Here is an 18150-nt window from a genome sequence, read left to right as displayed (position 1 = left end):
AGAAGGAGATGAAAGTATTAGAGGACACAGAAGGAATGACTCTCTGGTTTCTGGAAATATGATTTAAAAGAAGATGCTAATAGCATGTCTGGATGTGCATTTCCAGATTACTTTAGTAAATAAGCCATCTAATGTGAGAAATTGATCATAACCACCTCCCTATGATATTCAAAAGCAATGATGTATTGAGAAAAAAATCAAAGACTTTTTTTCTGGAAGACTCTCTTTGGGTAATGTTAGTGAGTCTTCCAAAATAATTTTGTTTATTTTACACTTAGGAAATTTTTTTCACAAAATTACTACGACAGTGTATTTGGGAGACTAACAGAAAAGACCAGAAATTCCGGACACGGAATGCATAGTGATTTTCTTCGGCGATGTTATGCAGTTGTTTATTCTTTATGGGCCACATGAGCACAGTGCAATGCCTCTTCCCACCATATTGTTTGCCATTATTTTCGTTCCATGGATGGCAATTGAGATTTTACATGCCATGCACTGTACTTGGCATAGGGTATTCAAAGATTAGTGATATATGTTCTCTGGCTTCTCAAGGGCTAATAGAGAGTACAACTAACTGTACTTGGGTTGGGCAAGCACTCTGATGGGGTTGTCTAAACCAGATCCTGTACCCAGAGGAAGGTGTAATTAATTCTGCCGAGGAAATGTTGCCTGGGGAACCATCTGCTCCTCAGGAGCCCACTTCCCAGTTTTCCTAAGAGACATCAATGAGTGACTTCTTTGTGAGGTACCCTTTAAAGAGTGTATCGGCACATGGGTTTTTCATGGAATAACAATTGCTGTTCTCAGGTATGGGAATAATATCCTCAAGTAGAGTATAGGAAGCAAATTTTTAAGCCTAATTGCAACTTTCATATGTTGGGAAAAGTATCTTTTGTTCCTTTGTTGGGAAAACAAATTTAAGTTTTCAAATAAAACTTATATTGCTTCAAACACAATTGATACATTGGATTGTTTTAGTCTCTCTTAATGTAATTTTTGATAAGACAAACGTTTAGATTTTAAACCCAACACTTGTCACGGATTTGTTTCATTTTGTTTATCCTTAATTTTAGTTCAGTACCATTTGAAGAAAGAATTTTAGCAGTTCTTAAGTGGCTGCAGCTTCCTAAGGATGAAAGGTATGTAGATAACTGATTTCTGTTGTAAATATGCCTTTTTTTTAATAGAAATTACCCAATATTTTAAAATAGATGACAAGAAAACCTTGTTATTGGCTATGATGTTTTATATCCAAATGAACTCTTTAGTGAGCTATTACAGCCATATTGTGAAGAATTCCAGACCTGTAAGTCATTTCTCAGCAAGTTTAGAAATGTTAGCCCCTGTTGTATAATTTGTATTCGCTATCGGTTGTTGAATTATTCTTTCCATTCTGTTTGCAATGTGTTCATAAAACATTACGTTTTGATACTGTTTGATTTAGACCCCACTTTTACACTCTGTATTTAGAAGAACCAGATTCTTCAGGTCATTCGCATGGACCCGTCAGCAGTGAAGTAAGTATATTTTTATCAGTGATTACTTTATTAAACCTGGTAACATCTATGGAACCTTGCTTTGAAGCAGGTTTCTAGACCATTCTATAAGATTCCATGATTTCTGGAAAGAGTGAGTATGAAGGACATTTTTACTAAACCAAAGGATGTACTGTAATCATAAGAGTTGGGAGAATTGTTTTGTTTACATTTTCCGCAGTGCTAGATTGAACTGATGATGAATTAAATTCTGTATTTTCGATTCCAAAGCCTTTATCTACTCCATATCTCCCTACATTAGCGCAAAAAGGAAGTGCTTTTTGAAAATTTTGTAAACGAGTAAGACTCCAATTTTCTATGAAAGTGTAGGATAATATGTCAAATAGCAGAAGAAGCCTCCTGTGAACTGTCCTCCTTAGGACATATAGCTCTGACTTTCTGAGACCATGCTTGCTACAGAGCCTGGGCATGAAAGGGTGGGAGATTTTCTCAAAAGTTTAGGGAAATTCAAGTAATCGTTGTATTGAGTCATTGCTAGGAGAGTAAACATAAGGAAACAGATGATGGACTAATGCTCTCAGTGTAACTTCTTGTTTGACCTGACACTCATTCAGGATCTTAGCCTGCTCCTGGCTATGTTTATAATCATATACTGCTTTTAGTTTTTGTGTGGTCTCATCATTTTTGTATATTATAGCACAGGAAGCATTAGAGCAGAAAATGATTTGAGCTTCTTTCCTTGTACCTCTAAAGCTGACTTTCCTTATAATTTATAGTTTACCTGTGACCTAAGATATGAAAAGAAACAATAAGTAAGGATCTCTAAATGTTCTTGGTCATAATGAAAGGGAGAAGAGGTCTGGCCAGGATCCCTAATCTCAGAATCCACATCTACTTACCTTTTGCCCCAGATGATTCCAAGAGATTAAAGACTAGGAAAACACAGTCTTCCTTGATAGAGTTTCACTCCCAGATCCTCATCCCAGGTAGCCCAGGCTAGATAGGTCATGAGCCTCGGGGACTCTTTAGCACAAGTCCAGACTAAACCTTGGCCTGACATATCCATTGTGCGTGTTTCTGAGGATGCCGCTCCTCTAAATGCTTCAGCAACGGCAGAAGGAAGAGAGTGAAAACGTACTCACTTTTCTCACTCGAATGCAGCTGCCTAAGCCATCTCCTCTTGGTTTCCCTTATGTGGGCCTACCCTAGATTTGCCCCTCTTAAAGAGTAGGTTCCTCCTGGGTACCATCTCATCAGATACAAGATGCCAGAGAGAGAGGGACGCTGACCCTCATCTGGGTCTATGTTGACCTTTGTATTCTTTCTCTCCGGCAGCTCCCATGTAGTTAGTACCCTGTGTCCTTCCTTTGATTCTGCCCTTCAAGCAGCAATGCTCCTTTTTAGAGGTGGGGTAAGGAAGATGCGAGGCCAGCAATGTGGCCAGTCATAATTGGTCGAAGGGAAAAGTTTCTTGTAGCTGTTGTCTTGGTTTGAACAATTGGCTAGATGCTGGAATAGTTTTATTCTTTCACTAAAGTCACTGACAGTTAGACCCATGTCTAGAGCAGTCTGGCTACAAGTAAATCTAAGGGTTAGTTTGTAATTGTTTGACTATCAGATCATAAAAGTTTTAATATCAGTGCTACCTTTTTTAATTCACTAAAGATTTTCCAAAGTACCGTCTTTTCTGATTCATCTTCATTCAAGGTTGAGCCCATTGCTTTCCAAATCAAATTCACCGACTTGTAAACTCTGTTAAACTCTAATATAACTAGCACATCAAAACCCACTTTATCTTAATACTTAAAAATTCCAGTTCATGTTGCTTGGATATGTTTGAGTGAATGAAAAATCATATTGAAAGAGCCTTTTTACATTACAGTGAAATATACTGACCATAAGTAAAGATTAGACTGATTTGATCCATTACAGAAAACACTTGCAAATATTTCACGCCCTTCTTGTCTTAGCCTGATGCGAATCAGTTCTCATAACATTTGCATCCACTGAACTTTTTCCTTCTTAGCAGAGATAGCTTTATGTAGAAATAGCCTTTAGTATGTAACGCATCACAGGAGATTGCGTCCCTTTCTTAGGTCATCAGAGCTTTGCAGAGGGTGGACAACATGGTCGGCATGCTGATGGATGGTCTAAAGGGGCTGAACCTGCATCGATGCCTGAACCTGATTCTTATTTCAGATCATGGTAATCTGAATTTCCATCGTTTACTCTTCAAGTTAAATGGTGCCCCCCAAAAGTTTACTTGATAATTCTTTCATTATTTCCTCTGTTTGTTTTAGTTAATTCTTTTTTTGAAATGTAGTTTCTCGTGGAAAGTTCTTAGGAGAAAATTATATTCAATATAAAGTGCAAGTGAAATACAGAATTCACAGAAACCTGGGAGCGTTTCAACCACAATGCACCCATATTCTGATTTGGGGAAGGCTTACACCAGGAATTTGGATAGTTAAAAAAATTTTTTTTCAATATTAAATTTTGGTAAATCTATTCTAAGAATTTTAGATTTAATTTGTACAGAATATTATGGATTTCTATTTTCTTTAGCATGATAAATCTGAATTTAGAGGGGATATACATTAATTTTGGCAATATTTTAATTTCTCTTTCACTTACTGTGCTCTTTTATAACACGTTTGTGGATGGCCTTGGGACTGTAGAAATGGTTTGTATATAAGAAAATAGAAAACAGATTCTTTTTATTCATTTGTTTTTTCTTATTGTTATTCTTGTTTGCTTCGTCAGTAACTATTGAAAACTATTTCTAGAAACAATCCTAAGAAGCTAGATTCTAAAGAAGCTCCAGTCCTGGAGTGAGACTGAGAGCTTTATACTCCCAGTTAATGTCCTAGGTGATTTTGAAAAAATAACCAGGCTTTCATATTTGGTCTAAAACTGTGGTCTTCCTCCTCACTCACATGAAGAAATTGTAATAGATAAATGAGAAGAAACATTAAACTAATTTTGAATGAAGGAAAGGGAAAAGATTTTTTTAACTTTTTTTTTTATGAGAAATATTGGCCCTGAGCTAACATCTGTTGCCAGTCTTCCTCTTTTTGCTTGAGGAAGATTGTCGCTGAGCCAGCATCTATGCCAATCTTCCTCTATTGGGAGAGTATTTTTTAAAAAGTGGTAGAAAAAGTTGAAATTCTGTGTCTTACTGATTGGCTGTTCAGCTAACATGAATGCTGAACAAATGTTTTTGAATTAAATTCTGGAAGTAAAAGAAATTCTATTCCACGTATTAAATTTTTTATTGAAGTTGCAACATGTTTGGGGCTTTTTTTCTCCTAGGCATGGAACAAGCCAGTTGTAAGAAATATGAGCACCTGGATAAATATTTGGGAGATGTTAAAGATATTAAACTTGTATATGGACCAGCAGCTCGACTGAGACCCTCTGATGTTCCAGATAAATACTATTCGTGTAAGTATATCTCTATTCTAACTGTGGATATGATTCTAGTCAGAATACATTCCTCTAAGTCATCATATCTCTAAACCAAAGCAGATCAGTTGATTTCCTTTTCATGATGAAGTCTCCAGTGCAGATCTTTTCCACCTAAAGAGATTTAATGGAAGTGGATGTGACGACACGAGTCCAATCACTTATCTACTTGTTGTTCATGGCTGAGCATGTTATTTGATGAACTTAGTACAATTTTATGTTGTAGTATGTTTTTTGTTTGTGTTAGGATCAAGATTACTTGTACTAGAAAAAGAAAACCCTAAGAGAAAAGTTCAGCTACCTTTATTCACTTCAATTGATGACATTCCGTTAAAATAACTTACAGATGTTATAGAATAATATTCTATTATGAAGAAGAATGTGGCAGAGGTGGTGAATTCTATAACCACTGATTTCTGTCCTCGGAAATGACTTTCTTAAACCATTCCAAATAACAATAAGAAGGCATTTGTAAACAGAGAAGAAGAAGAAATTTCATGTTCTCTCTTGACCATATCAAACCCAAACTGCCAAGAAATTTTAAACATTCATTCTTTTGCAAGTCAAGTGTGTTTCATAACTGTTTGCACCTCTGTTCATGCCCCTTTTTTGGATTGCCATCCTTGGTAACTTTCAGATCCCGAGGACCTATTTTGTTTATTTTTTTGTTAGACCTAACTTCAAAGAAGGAAGAGTAAAAAGCTTTTCTGACAGCAGAATTGGGTTAGGTTTGGTCATAGCAGTGCTGTGTTTCAATGGATGCTGTTGATTATTCCTGGGGAGAGAGAGATTTCACTGTAGGAAAATAATTTTGCAAATATATTAACATAGTGACCCAGAGCACAGACTCTCTATGCATGATAAATTTTAATTAATATTTTTTAAAAAATTATAAAAGTAGTATACAACTGTTATAAGACCTCCTATAAAAACTATAGGGGCAATGGCAGTCCCCAGAGATGTTTAGAAAGGGAGGACCAAGCTTTAGCCACACCTCTATCTCAATTAGGCCCCTGAGTTTCCCAAATTAAGTAAAAACTATATCTGTCTACATACGTATATAAAATATGTGTACACAATACATATTCTTTTATCTGGATAGTTCTTTCAAACTTATATAAAGTATAGTTAAAAGAATCTTAGAAAACTAGACAGTTAATTGATTTGTAGCACAAAGTACACTAAGTACACTGTGGGCTTGCTATGCAAATTCAGTTTTAAAACTATTCTACTTGCCCTCTCTTCCAAATTCTCCTGTGTCCCTCTTATTTGGAAATTCTGGAATTATCAGTGAATATCAAAGTGTATAAAGTGAAAACTAACAGTTTCCTCCCCTAAAACCCCCTAATTCATAACCTAGTTCCTCTCTCTAGAGATAAACTCTCTTAGGGTTGGGATCTGTCTTCCCAAATATTTGCCATGCGTGTGTAAAACACGTTCAGTTCTACTTTTACAAAGCGAAATCATACAAGATCTAGATAGATAGATGGATGGATGGATATTTGGATGCATAGATGGATGGATAGATGGATGGATAGATAGATGGACAGGTAGATGGATAAAGGGCCAGGTGGATGAATGGACAGACATATGGATGAACAGATGGATAGATAGATGAATGTTCTGTAACTTGCCTTTTTATTTAACAATATGACATAATTTCACAAGCATGCCAAGTAGAGCAGTTCTAAAGATCTGTCTTATTCCTGTAAATGGCTAATATATAACGATTTAAATGAGCTGTTTGAAACCTGCTTTGGTATTTAAATATAGGATTTGGGTCTGACATTCTATATTTTTGTATTATTTTTATTTCTAATTGTAACATACCATCAACTGTCAATTCTTATCTTTATCCCCCTTCAGTTAACTATGAAGGCCTTGCCAGAAATCTTTCTGTGAGTATCTTCATTTTTCCATTATCTAATTATTGTTAGTTTTGTATAACGTATATTTATTAAAAAGTTCAGTATTTATTCTTGGGATTATAGGATTAGAATTTTTGAGGATCTGGGCCAACATTTAAAGGCTCTGTAGTTTTTAAAGTTCTTTCAGGGCACATCCCAATAATCTAGATTTGAAAGTTTTTAAGAATTCATTTATGAACATTGTTAAATTTATATGACAGGACAAGAAATAATCGAAAAAAATAGAAGGAAAAAGCCTATAGCTGTGCCACCATAAGCACTGTTAACATTATGATATACTTCCTACCAGCCTTTTTTAAAGTAAATTTTTGTCCTAGTGCTATCTATAGTAATTTTTTTTTTTGTACTTGATAGAATACAAGAGTCTTTGAAAATAGGATCATCAGTAGTAACTCGAATATAATCTGGTGACCCAGTCTAAGCATCCTGGGACTTTTATGCAGTAATTATGATTTCCTGTAAAAAGAACAATATTCAATAGGTGGAAAGATTCGACTTGTACATTATACAAGTAGTAAGAACTCAGTTAATTTTGCGTATGTGACTTAATGGGCATCCTGGAAAAGTGTTTGTGAGAAAAAATTCCTATGGAGTTAGAAAGCAATTTCAGGAGATGTTTACACTTCAGAAAATATGGAAATAATGTTTTTTCTTTGCCTTCTACAATTTTAGTGCCGGGAACTAAACCAGCACTTCAAGCCTTACCTGAAACATTTCCTACCCAAGCGTTTGCACTTTGCCAAAAATGACAGGATTGAGCCCTTGGCGTTCTATTTGGACCCTCAGTGGCAGCTGGCATTGTAAGTTCTGACAGTCCCAGGTAAACTTAGCCCAACCTGTTAGGAATTCAGGGTGACCGTGGGGCCCTTTCCAACAGTACTGTCACATGCAAACTGCACGAGGATGATTCTCTTCACTCTATCCCAGGGTTTCTCAACCTGGGCCTATTGACATTTTGGATCAGATCATTCTTTTTCATGGGGAGCTGTCTTGTGTATTGTGGATTGTTTGAAAGCATCCCTGACTTGTAGTCCCTAGATGAAAAATCACCACTTTTCTATAGTTGTGACAACCAAAAATGTCTCCAGACATTGCCAAAGTTCCCTGGGGTGGGGGTTCACCCTCAGCTCAGAACCACTGCTCTGTCCGCTCATATCTGTATTGATTACATCTTATGCTTCACCTGTGTGTTACCACTTGTCATTGCATCCTTTCTGTACATTCTGTTATGCCTAATACCTTCAAAGTCCAGCAATAATTGACAAAAGCTCTTTACTGTATAATAATGTGAGCAATGACCTTCATCATTATACAGAGTTTTTTTTTATTCCTGTTTACTAATCCATCAATAAACCTCAGTTTATTGGTGTCTTTGGCAAATTATTTGGATGGTTAATATTATTAACATCTCAAAAGTTTGTCATTAACTCTTCTGTTGGTTGCCAGGAAGCCAGGGTGATGAATACCCTGTCAAGCAAAGCCCTAGCAGTGAACCAGAATTCAGTCAACAGAACTGCACTGTCTCTACTTTAGTGGAGAGCTGAACTTCCAGTGTTTGGAAGGAGGATATGAAAGAAGGGATGACCCTTCCCCTCCTTGGAGAACTAATATTTAGTAAACATCTACTGAGTTCCAAGCATTTCTTTAGGTTAAACTATTGATTTTTAGAAACAACCCAACATGACAAAATTGAAACCCAGAGAAAGTAATTAAATTGCCAGTCCCAGGTAGTAAATAGCATGGTCAGGGTTCAGAACAGTCTGTCTCAATGCTAGTGGTTTTACTTCTCTGTACCATATTGCTTCTAGTTGATTTGTCAGCAAAATAGAAGAGAAAGGTGGCCCCTTCATGCTTCTCAAAGCCAGGTGGTTTTATTTACCTTTTTTGATTTAACAAAATGGTTACTTCTTCTTTATTAGTGAAAATAATACCATGGTTATCAATTTTGCTTTATGAATTGACTTATTAATTCACATTATGTAAAAATTAGGAATCCTCCGGCAGAGAAACATTGTCAAGGTGGATTTCATGGCTCTGACAACGTATTTTCAAATATGCAAGTGAGTAAACCTATTTTACTTTTTAAAAAAAATTGATAGTTTATATCTGAAGAAAAACTGATATATGAAGTTTTAGACTTAAAAATACAGAGTGTAATTATGTCTTGAATGAGAAGTAATGAAGCGTATACTTTCATATAGCTATCTTTCTCGGGACATTGAATTAATAGAATTTTATTAAAATTTTGTATTCTATTTCATAAACATGTCACTTCTACCTCCTACTAAATTTCTAATAATTTTTTGTGTATATTATGCTCTGTTAAGATTTTTGCTCCACAGTAAATGGAAGCCAGTGATTTAATAGGTGAAAAGATATCATACTTATGTTCTAAATGAAGATAAGACCTTACACTTCCCTAGCACTTTAAAATTTTTTACATATACTCGCAGTAATTGTCTACTTTGATCCCTACAGTGCCGTGTGGGATGGGCAAGGTGAGGTCGAGATCCCATTTCGTCATCCATTCCGTTCTGATTGTCAAGTCAGGAATTGTAGGAAAGCTGAGAGAAATACCCTCCATGTCCTAGACTAAGTGTGCGGCAGGGGTTAAAATAATCTCCTGCAAAGTCCATTGGACAGAGTATTGTTCCCCTTCTCTTAACATGGCCAGTTTATATATGTACAGTATGGATAATATGAAATACTTTTTGACCAATTACATATGTAACTGAAATGATTTGATAAATGGTTACTTTTCTGGCCAATCCAGGCCCTCTTCATTGGCTATGGACCTGGATTTCAACACGGTGCTGAAGTGGACTCCTTTGAAAATATTGAAGTTTATAACTTAATGTGCGGTAAGTGTGCACAGGCAGCTTTCATCTCTTCAGAAAACAGCTGGAAAAGGATTATCCAAAGTAGGTCACAGGGTGGGCATATGGAGATGATGACGAGGCAAGACAGACCATGGAATTTCCACCTTTCTTCCTCCTGACCCAGAGTTATTGAAAAATTGTGCAGAACATAGCATCTGATTACTCACCTGTTTCTTCCCTAGGCTGCACGCTGGTGGAAGAGCAGGGTGCTCTGTACATCCCCAGTGCCTAGCAGTAAGCCAGGCCCTGGGCTTAATTACATGACAGTTGAGTCAGATCAGGGGTGGAGGCCAGAGAAAAAGAGTCTGGGACGGTTGGGGGGTGGGGGGGTGTGTGTGAAAGGTGAACAAACCAGGCAAAACCTCTGGTAGCAATAATAAGTGAATGGATGGCAATGGCAAGGTTGTAGAAATGGAGGAGGACCCATTATATATATTTTTGGTTTACTCTGTGCCTTCCCAAATAGAGTTTTTATGGTTGGGTATTCTATTTTAAATATTACTTCCTTTTTTGAATAATGATACTGGGCATTTGAAAAACCTTAAATATGTCCGAAGCAGAATTCTTTTGGTGGGAGCCTATATGCTTAAATGAGATAGTATGTCCTAAAGCACTTAGAACAGGGCCTGGCATATCCTAAGTGCTTTACTATATAAGCATTTGCTGTTGTTATTATTAAGAGCAGGAGTCTTAGACTCAGACAAAGCTGGTGTAAATCCTGGGTCAACTACGTTGGTAGCTCTGAGACCTTGAGCAAAGCGCTCTGATTACTCATTCACCAAATACTGACAATAACTTACTAAAGTGTTTTGAGGATTATGTAAGAAAGACATATTAGCACAGTGATTGGCATATCATAAGCATTCTACAGGTGGAACTATGGTTATTATGAAAAATCAGAAATTTTTATGGAAAAGTACAGTATACATATCAATATTTACAAGAAGAGTAGCCTAGTCATAAATGCTTTAAAACCCAGGAAAGTTTTATAGTTTTATCTTAGGTAAAAAGTGAAGGACTTGCATAGATTTGGTTTTGAAAAAATGGTAGACTTGTACTATGGTTTTTATTGGTTTGATTTTGAAACTTTTGATTTGAAACTATTTACCATTCTTGGAATTATGCAGATTTACTGAATTTGATACCAGCTTCCAATAATGGAACTCATGGCAGTCTTAACCACCTTCTAAAGAATCCCATTTACACTCCAACACATCCCAAAGAAGTCAGCTCCTTGGTACAGTGCCCCTTCACAAGAATCCCCAGAAATAACCTTGGCTGCTCGTGCAATCCCTCAGTAAGTATTGCCAAGAAGTTCAGCGTGGTGTGTGTCTGATTCTGTAGCACCCTTTACATAGCATGTGCTGTAGGAATACTTAATGATCAAATTGAAGCTTATGAGTGTGAGTAAACGCATTTATTTTTAATTCTAGTGACACATGCAGATCTTTTATTATTTCTTTTTCTTCTTCCTAGTTTTTACATTTTCACCTCTATTTTTATCCCTTGGTGCTGTGACTTAACTTGGGTGCAGGTTGGAAGAAGTCTAGCTGAGTCCTTGAGCATCCAGAATCCTAGAGTCTGTGTGATATCCTAGCAGTGAGGTCTTGATTATGGACCAATCACAATATTCCTTCTAAGGAATACATCCCAACCTATTTTACATTTAGAGGGAAAACATCTTTTTTTGGTATGAAATGGATATATGGCACTGTTCCTTTTTTACTCCTATCTTAATATATAGCTGTAAGAAGATAAAAATATGTGACAAGGAATAAACAAAATTGATAGCATCCATAAAGATAGAAATTTGGGGAGTAGCTGATTTGATGCTTTCCATTTAGTTTTAGGCTTGTAGAAAGACTGTAAGAGTAGAGACAAGAATTTATAAAGCAGCAATTATATTATTTTTCAGTTAACAGTGTGCTATGCTAACAATTTTGTCTTTTTGCAACCATTGTTCCTATCCTTTTATCTTCTTCATCAAAACAATAACTTTCACTTGTACAAGATGATTTAAAATGTTATGTTTTTTCTATGATGGAATAATTAAGCTATGGAAGTTGTTTGTTATAAAATTAAAACACGTTTGTTTTTAATCCTTAAAAATAGTGTTATTAACTTTTTAGATTTTGCCAATTGTGGATTTGCAGACACAGTTGAATCTGACCATGGCAGAAGGTAAGAAGTGTTTACTCTTGAACTTGGAATTTGGGAGCAGGCTTTTTCTGAACAGTGTGAGACGTGGAGAGTTGGTTTGGAGGCATTGTTTGAGAAAAACCAATAAAATAAAGGGATAAATGGAGGACCACCTGCGGAAACATGGAGATTTCTTTGCTTGACAGTCTAGATTATCAGTCATAAGGAAAGAAGACATAAGTGCAGTGGAAATAGCATGGAATGTATGTAGTGGAAGCTGAATCACTTTTTTATGAACATAGCGGAAGTGTTTTTATAGGTTTATAATTAATCCTCAGATTTCCATTTAAAATACTATTAAATTTCTATCTCATTTGGTTCTTAGTAAATTACAACCTAGTATAAATTGATTTATTTATCTAAAGTTATTTCTTCATAACTTTTAAATAAAAATTAAGTTGATTTGGATCCCTGATGAAATGGGTCAGTTGTGGCTTGAATGTTCAGCCTCACTTGGATACGGTCTCTGATCCTTAAGTTATTTTCCTCCTGGAATAAAAAGTGAATTCTGCACTATTCCTGATTTAAACTTGTCTATATGAAATTTCTGTAAACATTTGGATTAGAGTCTTGGATGGTCCCAAGGTAGCAAAGTGTTGTGCTGAAGAATGACACTTTTGAAATTGAATCGATCTGGGTTTGGATATGACCTTAGGATCTGTGTGTCCACGGAAAAAGTATTTACTTCCTCTAAGCTGCTGTTTTCTGATCTGTAAAATGGATATGTAACCTTAATTCATAGGGATCTATAAGAATTTAATTAGATGCTATAAACAAAGAACTCTACAGAGCACTTGACACTCGGAAAAACCGCAATAAACAGTACGTACTATTGCTGTTTCATTTGGTTGAGTCTCATAATTTCAGTTCTGAACTTTTGCTTTCCAAACACATACATCATTCAGAAAATTTACCTTCTGGAGTGTGTCATGAAAAATAAGTAATTAAAATAATTGAAAGAATTTTAGTAACATAAGTCCTAATTGCTGAAATTTCTAGCAATTTCATATAGTGTTTTCTTATGATATCTTGCTATTGCGTAGATCTTTCGGAATCTTCATAGGCAAAAACTACAGTGAATCCCTTTTGTTTTCTTAATTGTTTATTGTTCTGCTCTTTGTAATCAGATTTTTTTTACAGTTAAAAATAATTTTTTGATACGGTTAAGTGTAAGAAAGAATTAAATGAATGTATCATTATATATTTTGTCATATGAGGCACACTCAGTATGTTTAAATGGTGGTTTCATTTTCCCCATGCAACCGAAGAGAATATCATTAAGCGTGGCACTCTACCCTATGGAAGACCCAGAGTTATCCAGAAGAACAGCACCATCTGTCTTCTTTACCAACACCAGTTTGTGAGTGGTTACAGCCATGACATCCTAATGCCCCTTTGGACGTCCTACACCGTCGACAGAAATGCAAGTATTTGGTACCTCTTTAGCTGTGGGCAGTTTTTCAAATTATCATTAAGCAAAACATTGAAAGCATAGTTTCTCATGGTTAATCTTGGCTCTATAATCAGTCCCCAAAATAGAAGATCTCTGAACCAGGAATCAGGAAAATTAAGTTCCAGCTCTGCCACTAACTAGCTACGTGACTTTGAGACTCAGAGCAATTTCTTTTCTTTTCTGGGGGGGCGGGGGGGGGGGGGTAAAGATTAGCCCTGAGCTAACATCTGCCACCAATCCTCCTCTTTTTGCTGAAGAAGACTGGCCATGAGCTAACATCCCCATGCCCATTTTCCTCTATTTTCTATGTGGGACGCCTGCCAGAGCATGGCTTGCCAAGCGTAGGTCTGCACCTGGGACCTGAACCAGTGAACCCTGGGCCGCCAAAGCAGAACATGCGACCTTAACTGCTGTGCCACCAGGCTGGCCCCTCAGAGCAGTTTCTTATCCTGTGAAATGAGGGGAGTGCAGTAAAGAATTCTCCCTTGCTTTCATTTCTTTTTAAAAACAAAAATTTTATGATTGCAATTTATAATTTCATGAAATCAGTTTTAAATCAGTTACAATTATTCATCTCTAAATACATAGCTGTGTGAGCACAAGAACTTCCCTCAGGTGCCCAGTTCTTAGGGGGTCCTCACTGATGGAGAAAGAAGGCCCTTAAAACTCAGTAACCCCACTGTATATACCGTCTATGGGAAGGCTCCTGAGACAAAACCAGGGAGAGGCTCAGGATCCTGTTCACTACCCAGAGCAGAGGAGTTAAGCCTTGAAAGGAGTGGGGAAAACATCCCGGGACAAGACCACCACCCCCCACCCCCACCCACTCGTGCTGTGGTGGAAAGAGGAATGGTGAAGGAAATAGGCCTGGAAGGAGAGAATGAGGGGAGGAGATGAGATTTGCATCTCGCCTGGAATTGAGATTTTAAACTAGACTGACCAGATTTTCAGAAACTGAAAGTATCTGGCAAGCTACTGGATGCCCTTGGGAGACCGAAAGGGGATTTGAGAGAGCTTAGTTGAGTTGGATTTAAAAAATAAAGCTTTTATTAATACTCACTGAGATAGGTAAATAAAAAGATAGGGATATGTGTGTATATATGTAATTTCTGTGTTTAAAATATATATATATATATGTATATATATATATATCTCTTGTACACACACATTCACATATTTACATAAAGTTTCTACCTTGAACTTGATTTTTTTAAATTTTTGAAGACTGTCCCCAAGCACTTTAAACACTTTTTCCTTGACTTTGTAATATACAGCTGTCTGCACAATGTTTCATGGGTCCTTATCCTATTTATGGTTGTGTAATACCTTAATTCTAGTGTTCTTTGATTCTGTTTGAATTTTCAGTTTTCCTATGTAATCAAAGCTGCATAAATTCAGTCGTCACTATTCCTGAGGTTTTCATATTCATTGTTATTCAGTGGCTTTTCCCCCCCCAACTTTAGCTAGTGTAGTTGAATGTGGAAGATAGACTCAGATCTCTAAAAATACAGCAACTTACTGATACAGCAGCTGCTAAAAGTTTGAAATTGAGTAAACAAGAACGTTCTAAACAAAATCAGCGCGATGTCAGTGGAGAATGTTTGCACATATATGGCAACTGGTTAATATCCTTAATATCGTAAAGAGTTTTTGCAGTTCAGTTAGAAAAAAGATGAATACACCACTAGAAAAATGGAAAATGGTGCAGGCCGTGAACAGCCAGCAAGCGCTCTGTCAATTTATGGCATGGTTCGCCTTTCACTATTCACAGGGAGTCTCCTCTTCTGTATGCCTGATGCCTGACGGTTTCTTAACCATTTTGTTCTTCAGGACATCTTCTCTACAGAAGACTTTTCCAACTGTCTTTACCAGGATCTTCGAGTTTCTCTTAGTCCTGTCCATGAATGTTCATTTTATAAAAATAATGCTAAACTAAGCTATGGGTTCCTCTCCCCGCCACGTAAGTTTCTTCCTCCCTGACCTTTCCTTTCCCTCTTTCTGTCTTCCTTTTCCTTTTCTTTCTTATGGGGCAATACACATTGCCTTATTTATTTATTGCTGAAAATTGTAAAGGAGAAATATAACTATCAGGGAAAGTTTTAACAGTTTAGCAGTTTAAACAGAATTTGAGAAAACTCAGGGAGGGCAGAAGGATGCAACAGGGTTCTTAGGAGGTGATATCATTTTGGGGTTTAAAAAGAAAAATGTAATTTGCTGAAGAATTAGGTAAAGGTAGAGACTAAATGTGCTTGCCTTTTAGGGGTTCTGATGCACAGCCCCCAGGGAATGGCTTTTTTGAAGCTGTGTTCTGTTTTTTCAACGGGCAAATGTGTATGTTAGTGAGAAGACATTTTGAGGCTGACTTAAAAGGCAAAAATCAGAAGTCTCCAGGTGCTCAAATATCCTAGTCCAGTCCCCAGAGTAAGTGTCTGAAGTCAGAACTTGGCTATTGCATTATAAAAATAGACACGGTCCAAGCTGAAAATTCATACAAAGAAGCCTTGTACAGCATGTCGAGGCGAACATCCCATGATGTTTTTTCTGGGTAGTAGGGGTTGTTCTTAAGCCAGATATTCTCTTTTTTTCTTTTCACTGTGAAAGCGTTTAAGGAAAGAAGATTGTCAACAAAATACACTGTAGTTGATATAAGGCAAATAAGGTAAAATTTGAATATATTTAATTTGGGCCCTTATTAAAATTTTTGTGTCTTTGATAAATTCATCTTAAAGAATAAAAGACTACATATTTTATTTTGATTTGAGGGACTTGAGCAAACACGTTGCATTTTCACTTGACCCGGTACCTGGGGAAGTTTTACAGGTTTAAGACGATACTCAGCTAAGTTTTTTAAAATGCCCCTCATGAGAAAGTATAATTTCTAATGTTATTTGTGAAGAATGAAATAGTTGTTCTTTTTATTTTCTTTGTAGAACTAAATAAAGGTTCAAGTAAAATAAATTCTGAAGCATTGCTTACTACTAATATAGTGCCAATGTACCAGAGTTTCCAAGGTAAAAAATTTTGACCCTGTATCTTGTAATTTTAATGAATTTCTGTAAATTATCAGTATAACTTGTACGTAACAAGATTGATGCTATAAATTAAATGACTTAATATTAAATACATTCTTATATATTTGTTTTACTTTGAGCATACCAGCACACAAAAAATTCTGCAAGGATTAGAATTATGATCTATTCCAATATCTCTTATTCTGCTTTGTATTTAAATGTTTATAAACATTTTTGGTGGGAAAAGTATGTAATGTTCTTCCTAAGTTATCCAACTAATGCAGTCTACTAATGCTTATGTTAATTTTTAGTCTGTTTCCGTATTTAACGATATGGAAGTTCTTGATAATTGTTTTTGAGCTTAAAATGAATAGATTTTACATCCTTAATTATTGTAGTCTTTGGTTCCCACAAGAATAAATACACATTTACATTCCAAGTGACATATAGAATTTCAAAATATAGAGCCTACAAGGAGGTTTTTACTCTACTTTTTATCTAGAATACTTGTGAATATTTCAAAGGAAATATTCAGATATTAACAGTGCATCTGAATAACCTGCCTCGTTTGTGTTCATGATGTTTTTATGCTTCATGAAGATACGGGATTACAAATTCATGACGATGCACATGCTCAGGGATGCCTGAAACAGAGGTGAAATCAACATCTGCCTGTTAGTCCTTCCAAAGGCCAAAGCCGAACAATGGATTTTTGGCCTCAGGCTGAGACTAAAGGCAAACTCGAGTTTATCTCTAATTATTACCAGTGCTCATTTTGAGTCACGATGTTGATTTATTTCACGTGATGGCATGGCGCCTGTTCTTCTGAGACTATGCTTCTTCCTTCTTCCAGTTATCTGGCACTACTTTCATGGCACCCTACTGCAAAGGTACGCCCAAGAAAGAAATGGCATCAATGTTGTCAGCGGTCCCGTCTTTGACTCTGATTTTGATGGACGTTATGATTCCTCAGAGACTCTGAAACAGTAAGAATATATTTCATTTACTCTTAAAAAATAGCTGTCAAGTGGGATTACTATCCAGTTGAGTCAGCATAATCTTTTCTATCCGATGCTATTCATCTTTATGTACGTGGCTTTTCTGATTATGCTGGAAACCCCTTGGAATATCTGATTGATTTTGGTGTTTTGCTCAGTGCTTAAACAATATTTTTTAGGGGCTGGCCCTGTGGCCGAGTGGTTAAGTTCGTGCGCTCTGCTTGGGCGGCCCAGGGTTTCACTGGTTTGGATCCTGGGCGCAGACATGGCACCGCTCATCAGGGCATGCTGAGGTGGCATCCCACATGCCACAACCAGAGGCACTCACAACTAGAATATACAGCTATGTACTGGGGAGCTTTGGGGAGAAGAAGAAGAAGAAAAAAAAAAAAAGATTGGCAACAGTTGTGAGCTCAAGTGCCAATCTTTAAAAAAATATATATATATTTTAGATGAAAGAAGCAGTGTTTCTCTCCCACTCCACTCAGATGAGTACTTCTTGAGCTACATTAAATACTGAACTCTGCCCTGTGTTAAGAAGGTAACGTCAGTATTTAAAATATCTCTGTGTGGGTAATTGTTAAGACACTGTCTTAATTAACATACCGCCAGTGAGAAGGTGCAGCACCATATGGCGTGGCTAGAGGCATCCTGAAGCTAGGAATCAGCAGGGGCATAAGCTGCCATGCCCAGGTGTAGGCCTTGGGTGAATGTCCCA

General features: G+C 36.6%; 1 protein-coding gene across 6 annotated transcripts in view; it reads left to right on the top strand.

The window, feature by feature from the left end:
* LOC124247438 (ectonucleotide pyrophosphatase/phosphodiesterase family member 1) overlaps positions 1–18150 on the top strand; it is a 194605-nt gene that overhangs the window by 41007 nt on the left and 135448 nt on the right. For all 6 annotated transcript variants that reach the window (XR_006890727.1, XR_006890728.1, XM_046676699.1 and 3 more), the window contains 14 exons: positions 1077–1142; positions 1448–1520; positions 3596–3704; positions 4812–4943; positions 6831–6862; positions 7565–7692; positions 8883–8952; positions 9666–9753; positions 10899–11068; positions 11901–11952; positions 13239–13393; positions 15254–15383; positions 16354–16434; positions 17288–17420. Coding sequence is in view for 4 of the 6 variants with exons in the window: in XM_046676699.1 (XP_046532655.1) it covers positions 1077–1142; positions 1448–1520; positions 3596–3704; positions 4812–4943; positions 6831–6862; positions 7565–7692; positions 8883–8952; positions 9666–9753; positions 10899–11068; positions 11901–11952; positions 13239–13393; positions 15254–15383; positions 16354–16434; positions 17288–17420 (1419 nt within the window). In the remaining 2 variants the exon portion in view is untranslated. The remainder of the gene's footprint in view (positions 1–1076; positions 1143–1447; positions 1521–3595; positions 3705–4811; positions 4944–6830; positions 6863–7564; positions 7693–8882; positions 8953–9665; positions 9754–10898; positions 11069–11900; positions 11953–13238; positions 13394–15253; positions 15384–16353; positions 16435–17287; positions 17421–18150) is intronic.

This window comes from Equus quagga, chromosome 11 (genome assembly GCF_021613505.1).
Source record: "Equus quagga isolate Etosha38 chromosome 11, UCLA_HA_Equagga_1.0, whole genome shotgun sequence".
NCBI lineage: Eukaryota > Metazoa > Chordata > Mammalia > Perissodactyla > Equidae > Equus > Equus quagga.
Note: the sequence above shows the minus strand (reverse complement) of the source record. Positions and strands in the feature narration are given on the sequence as shown.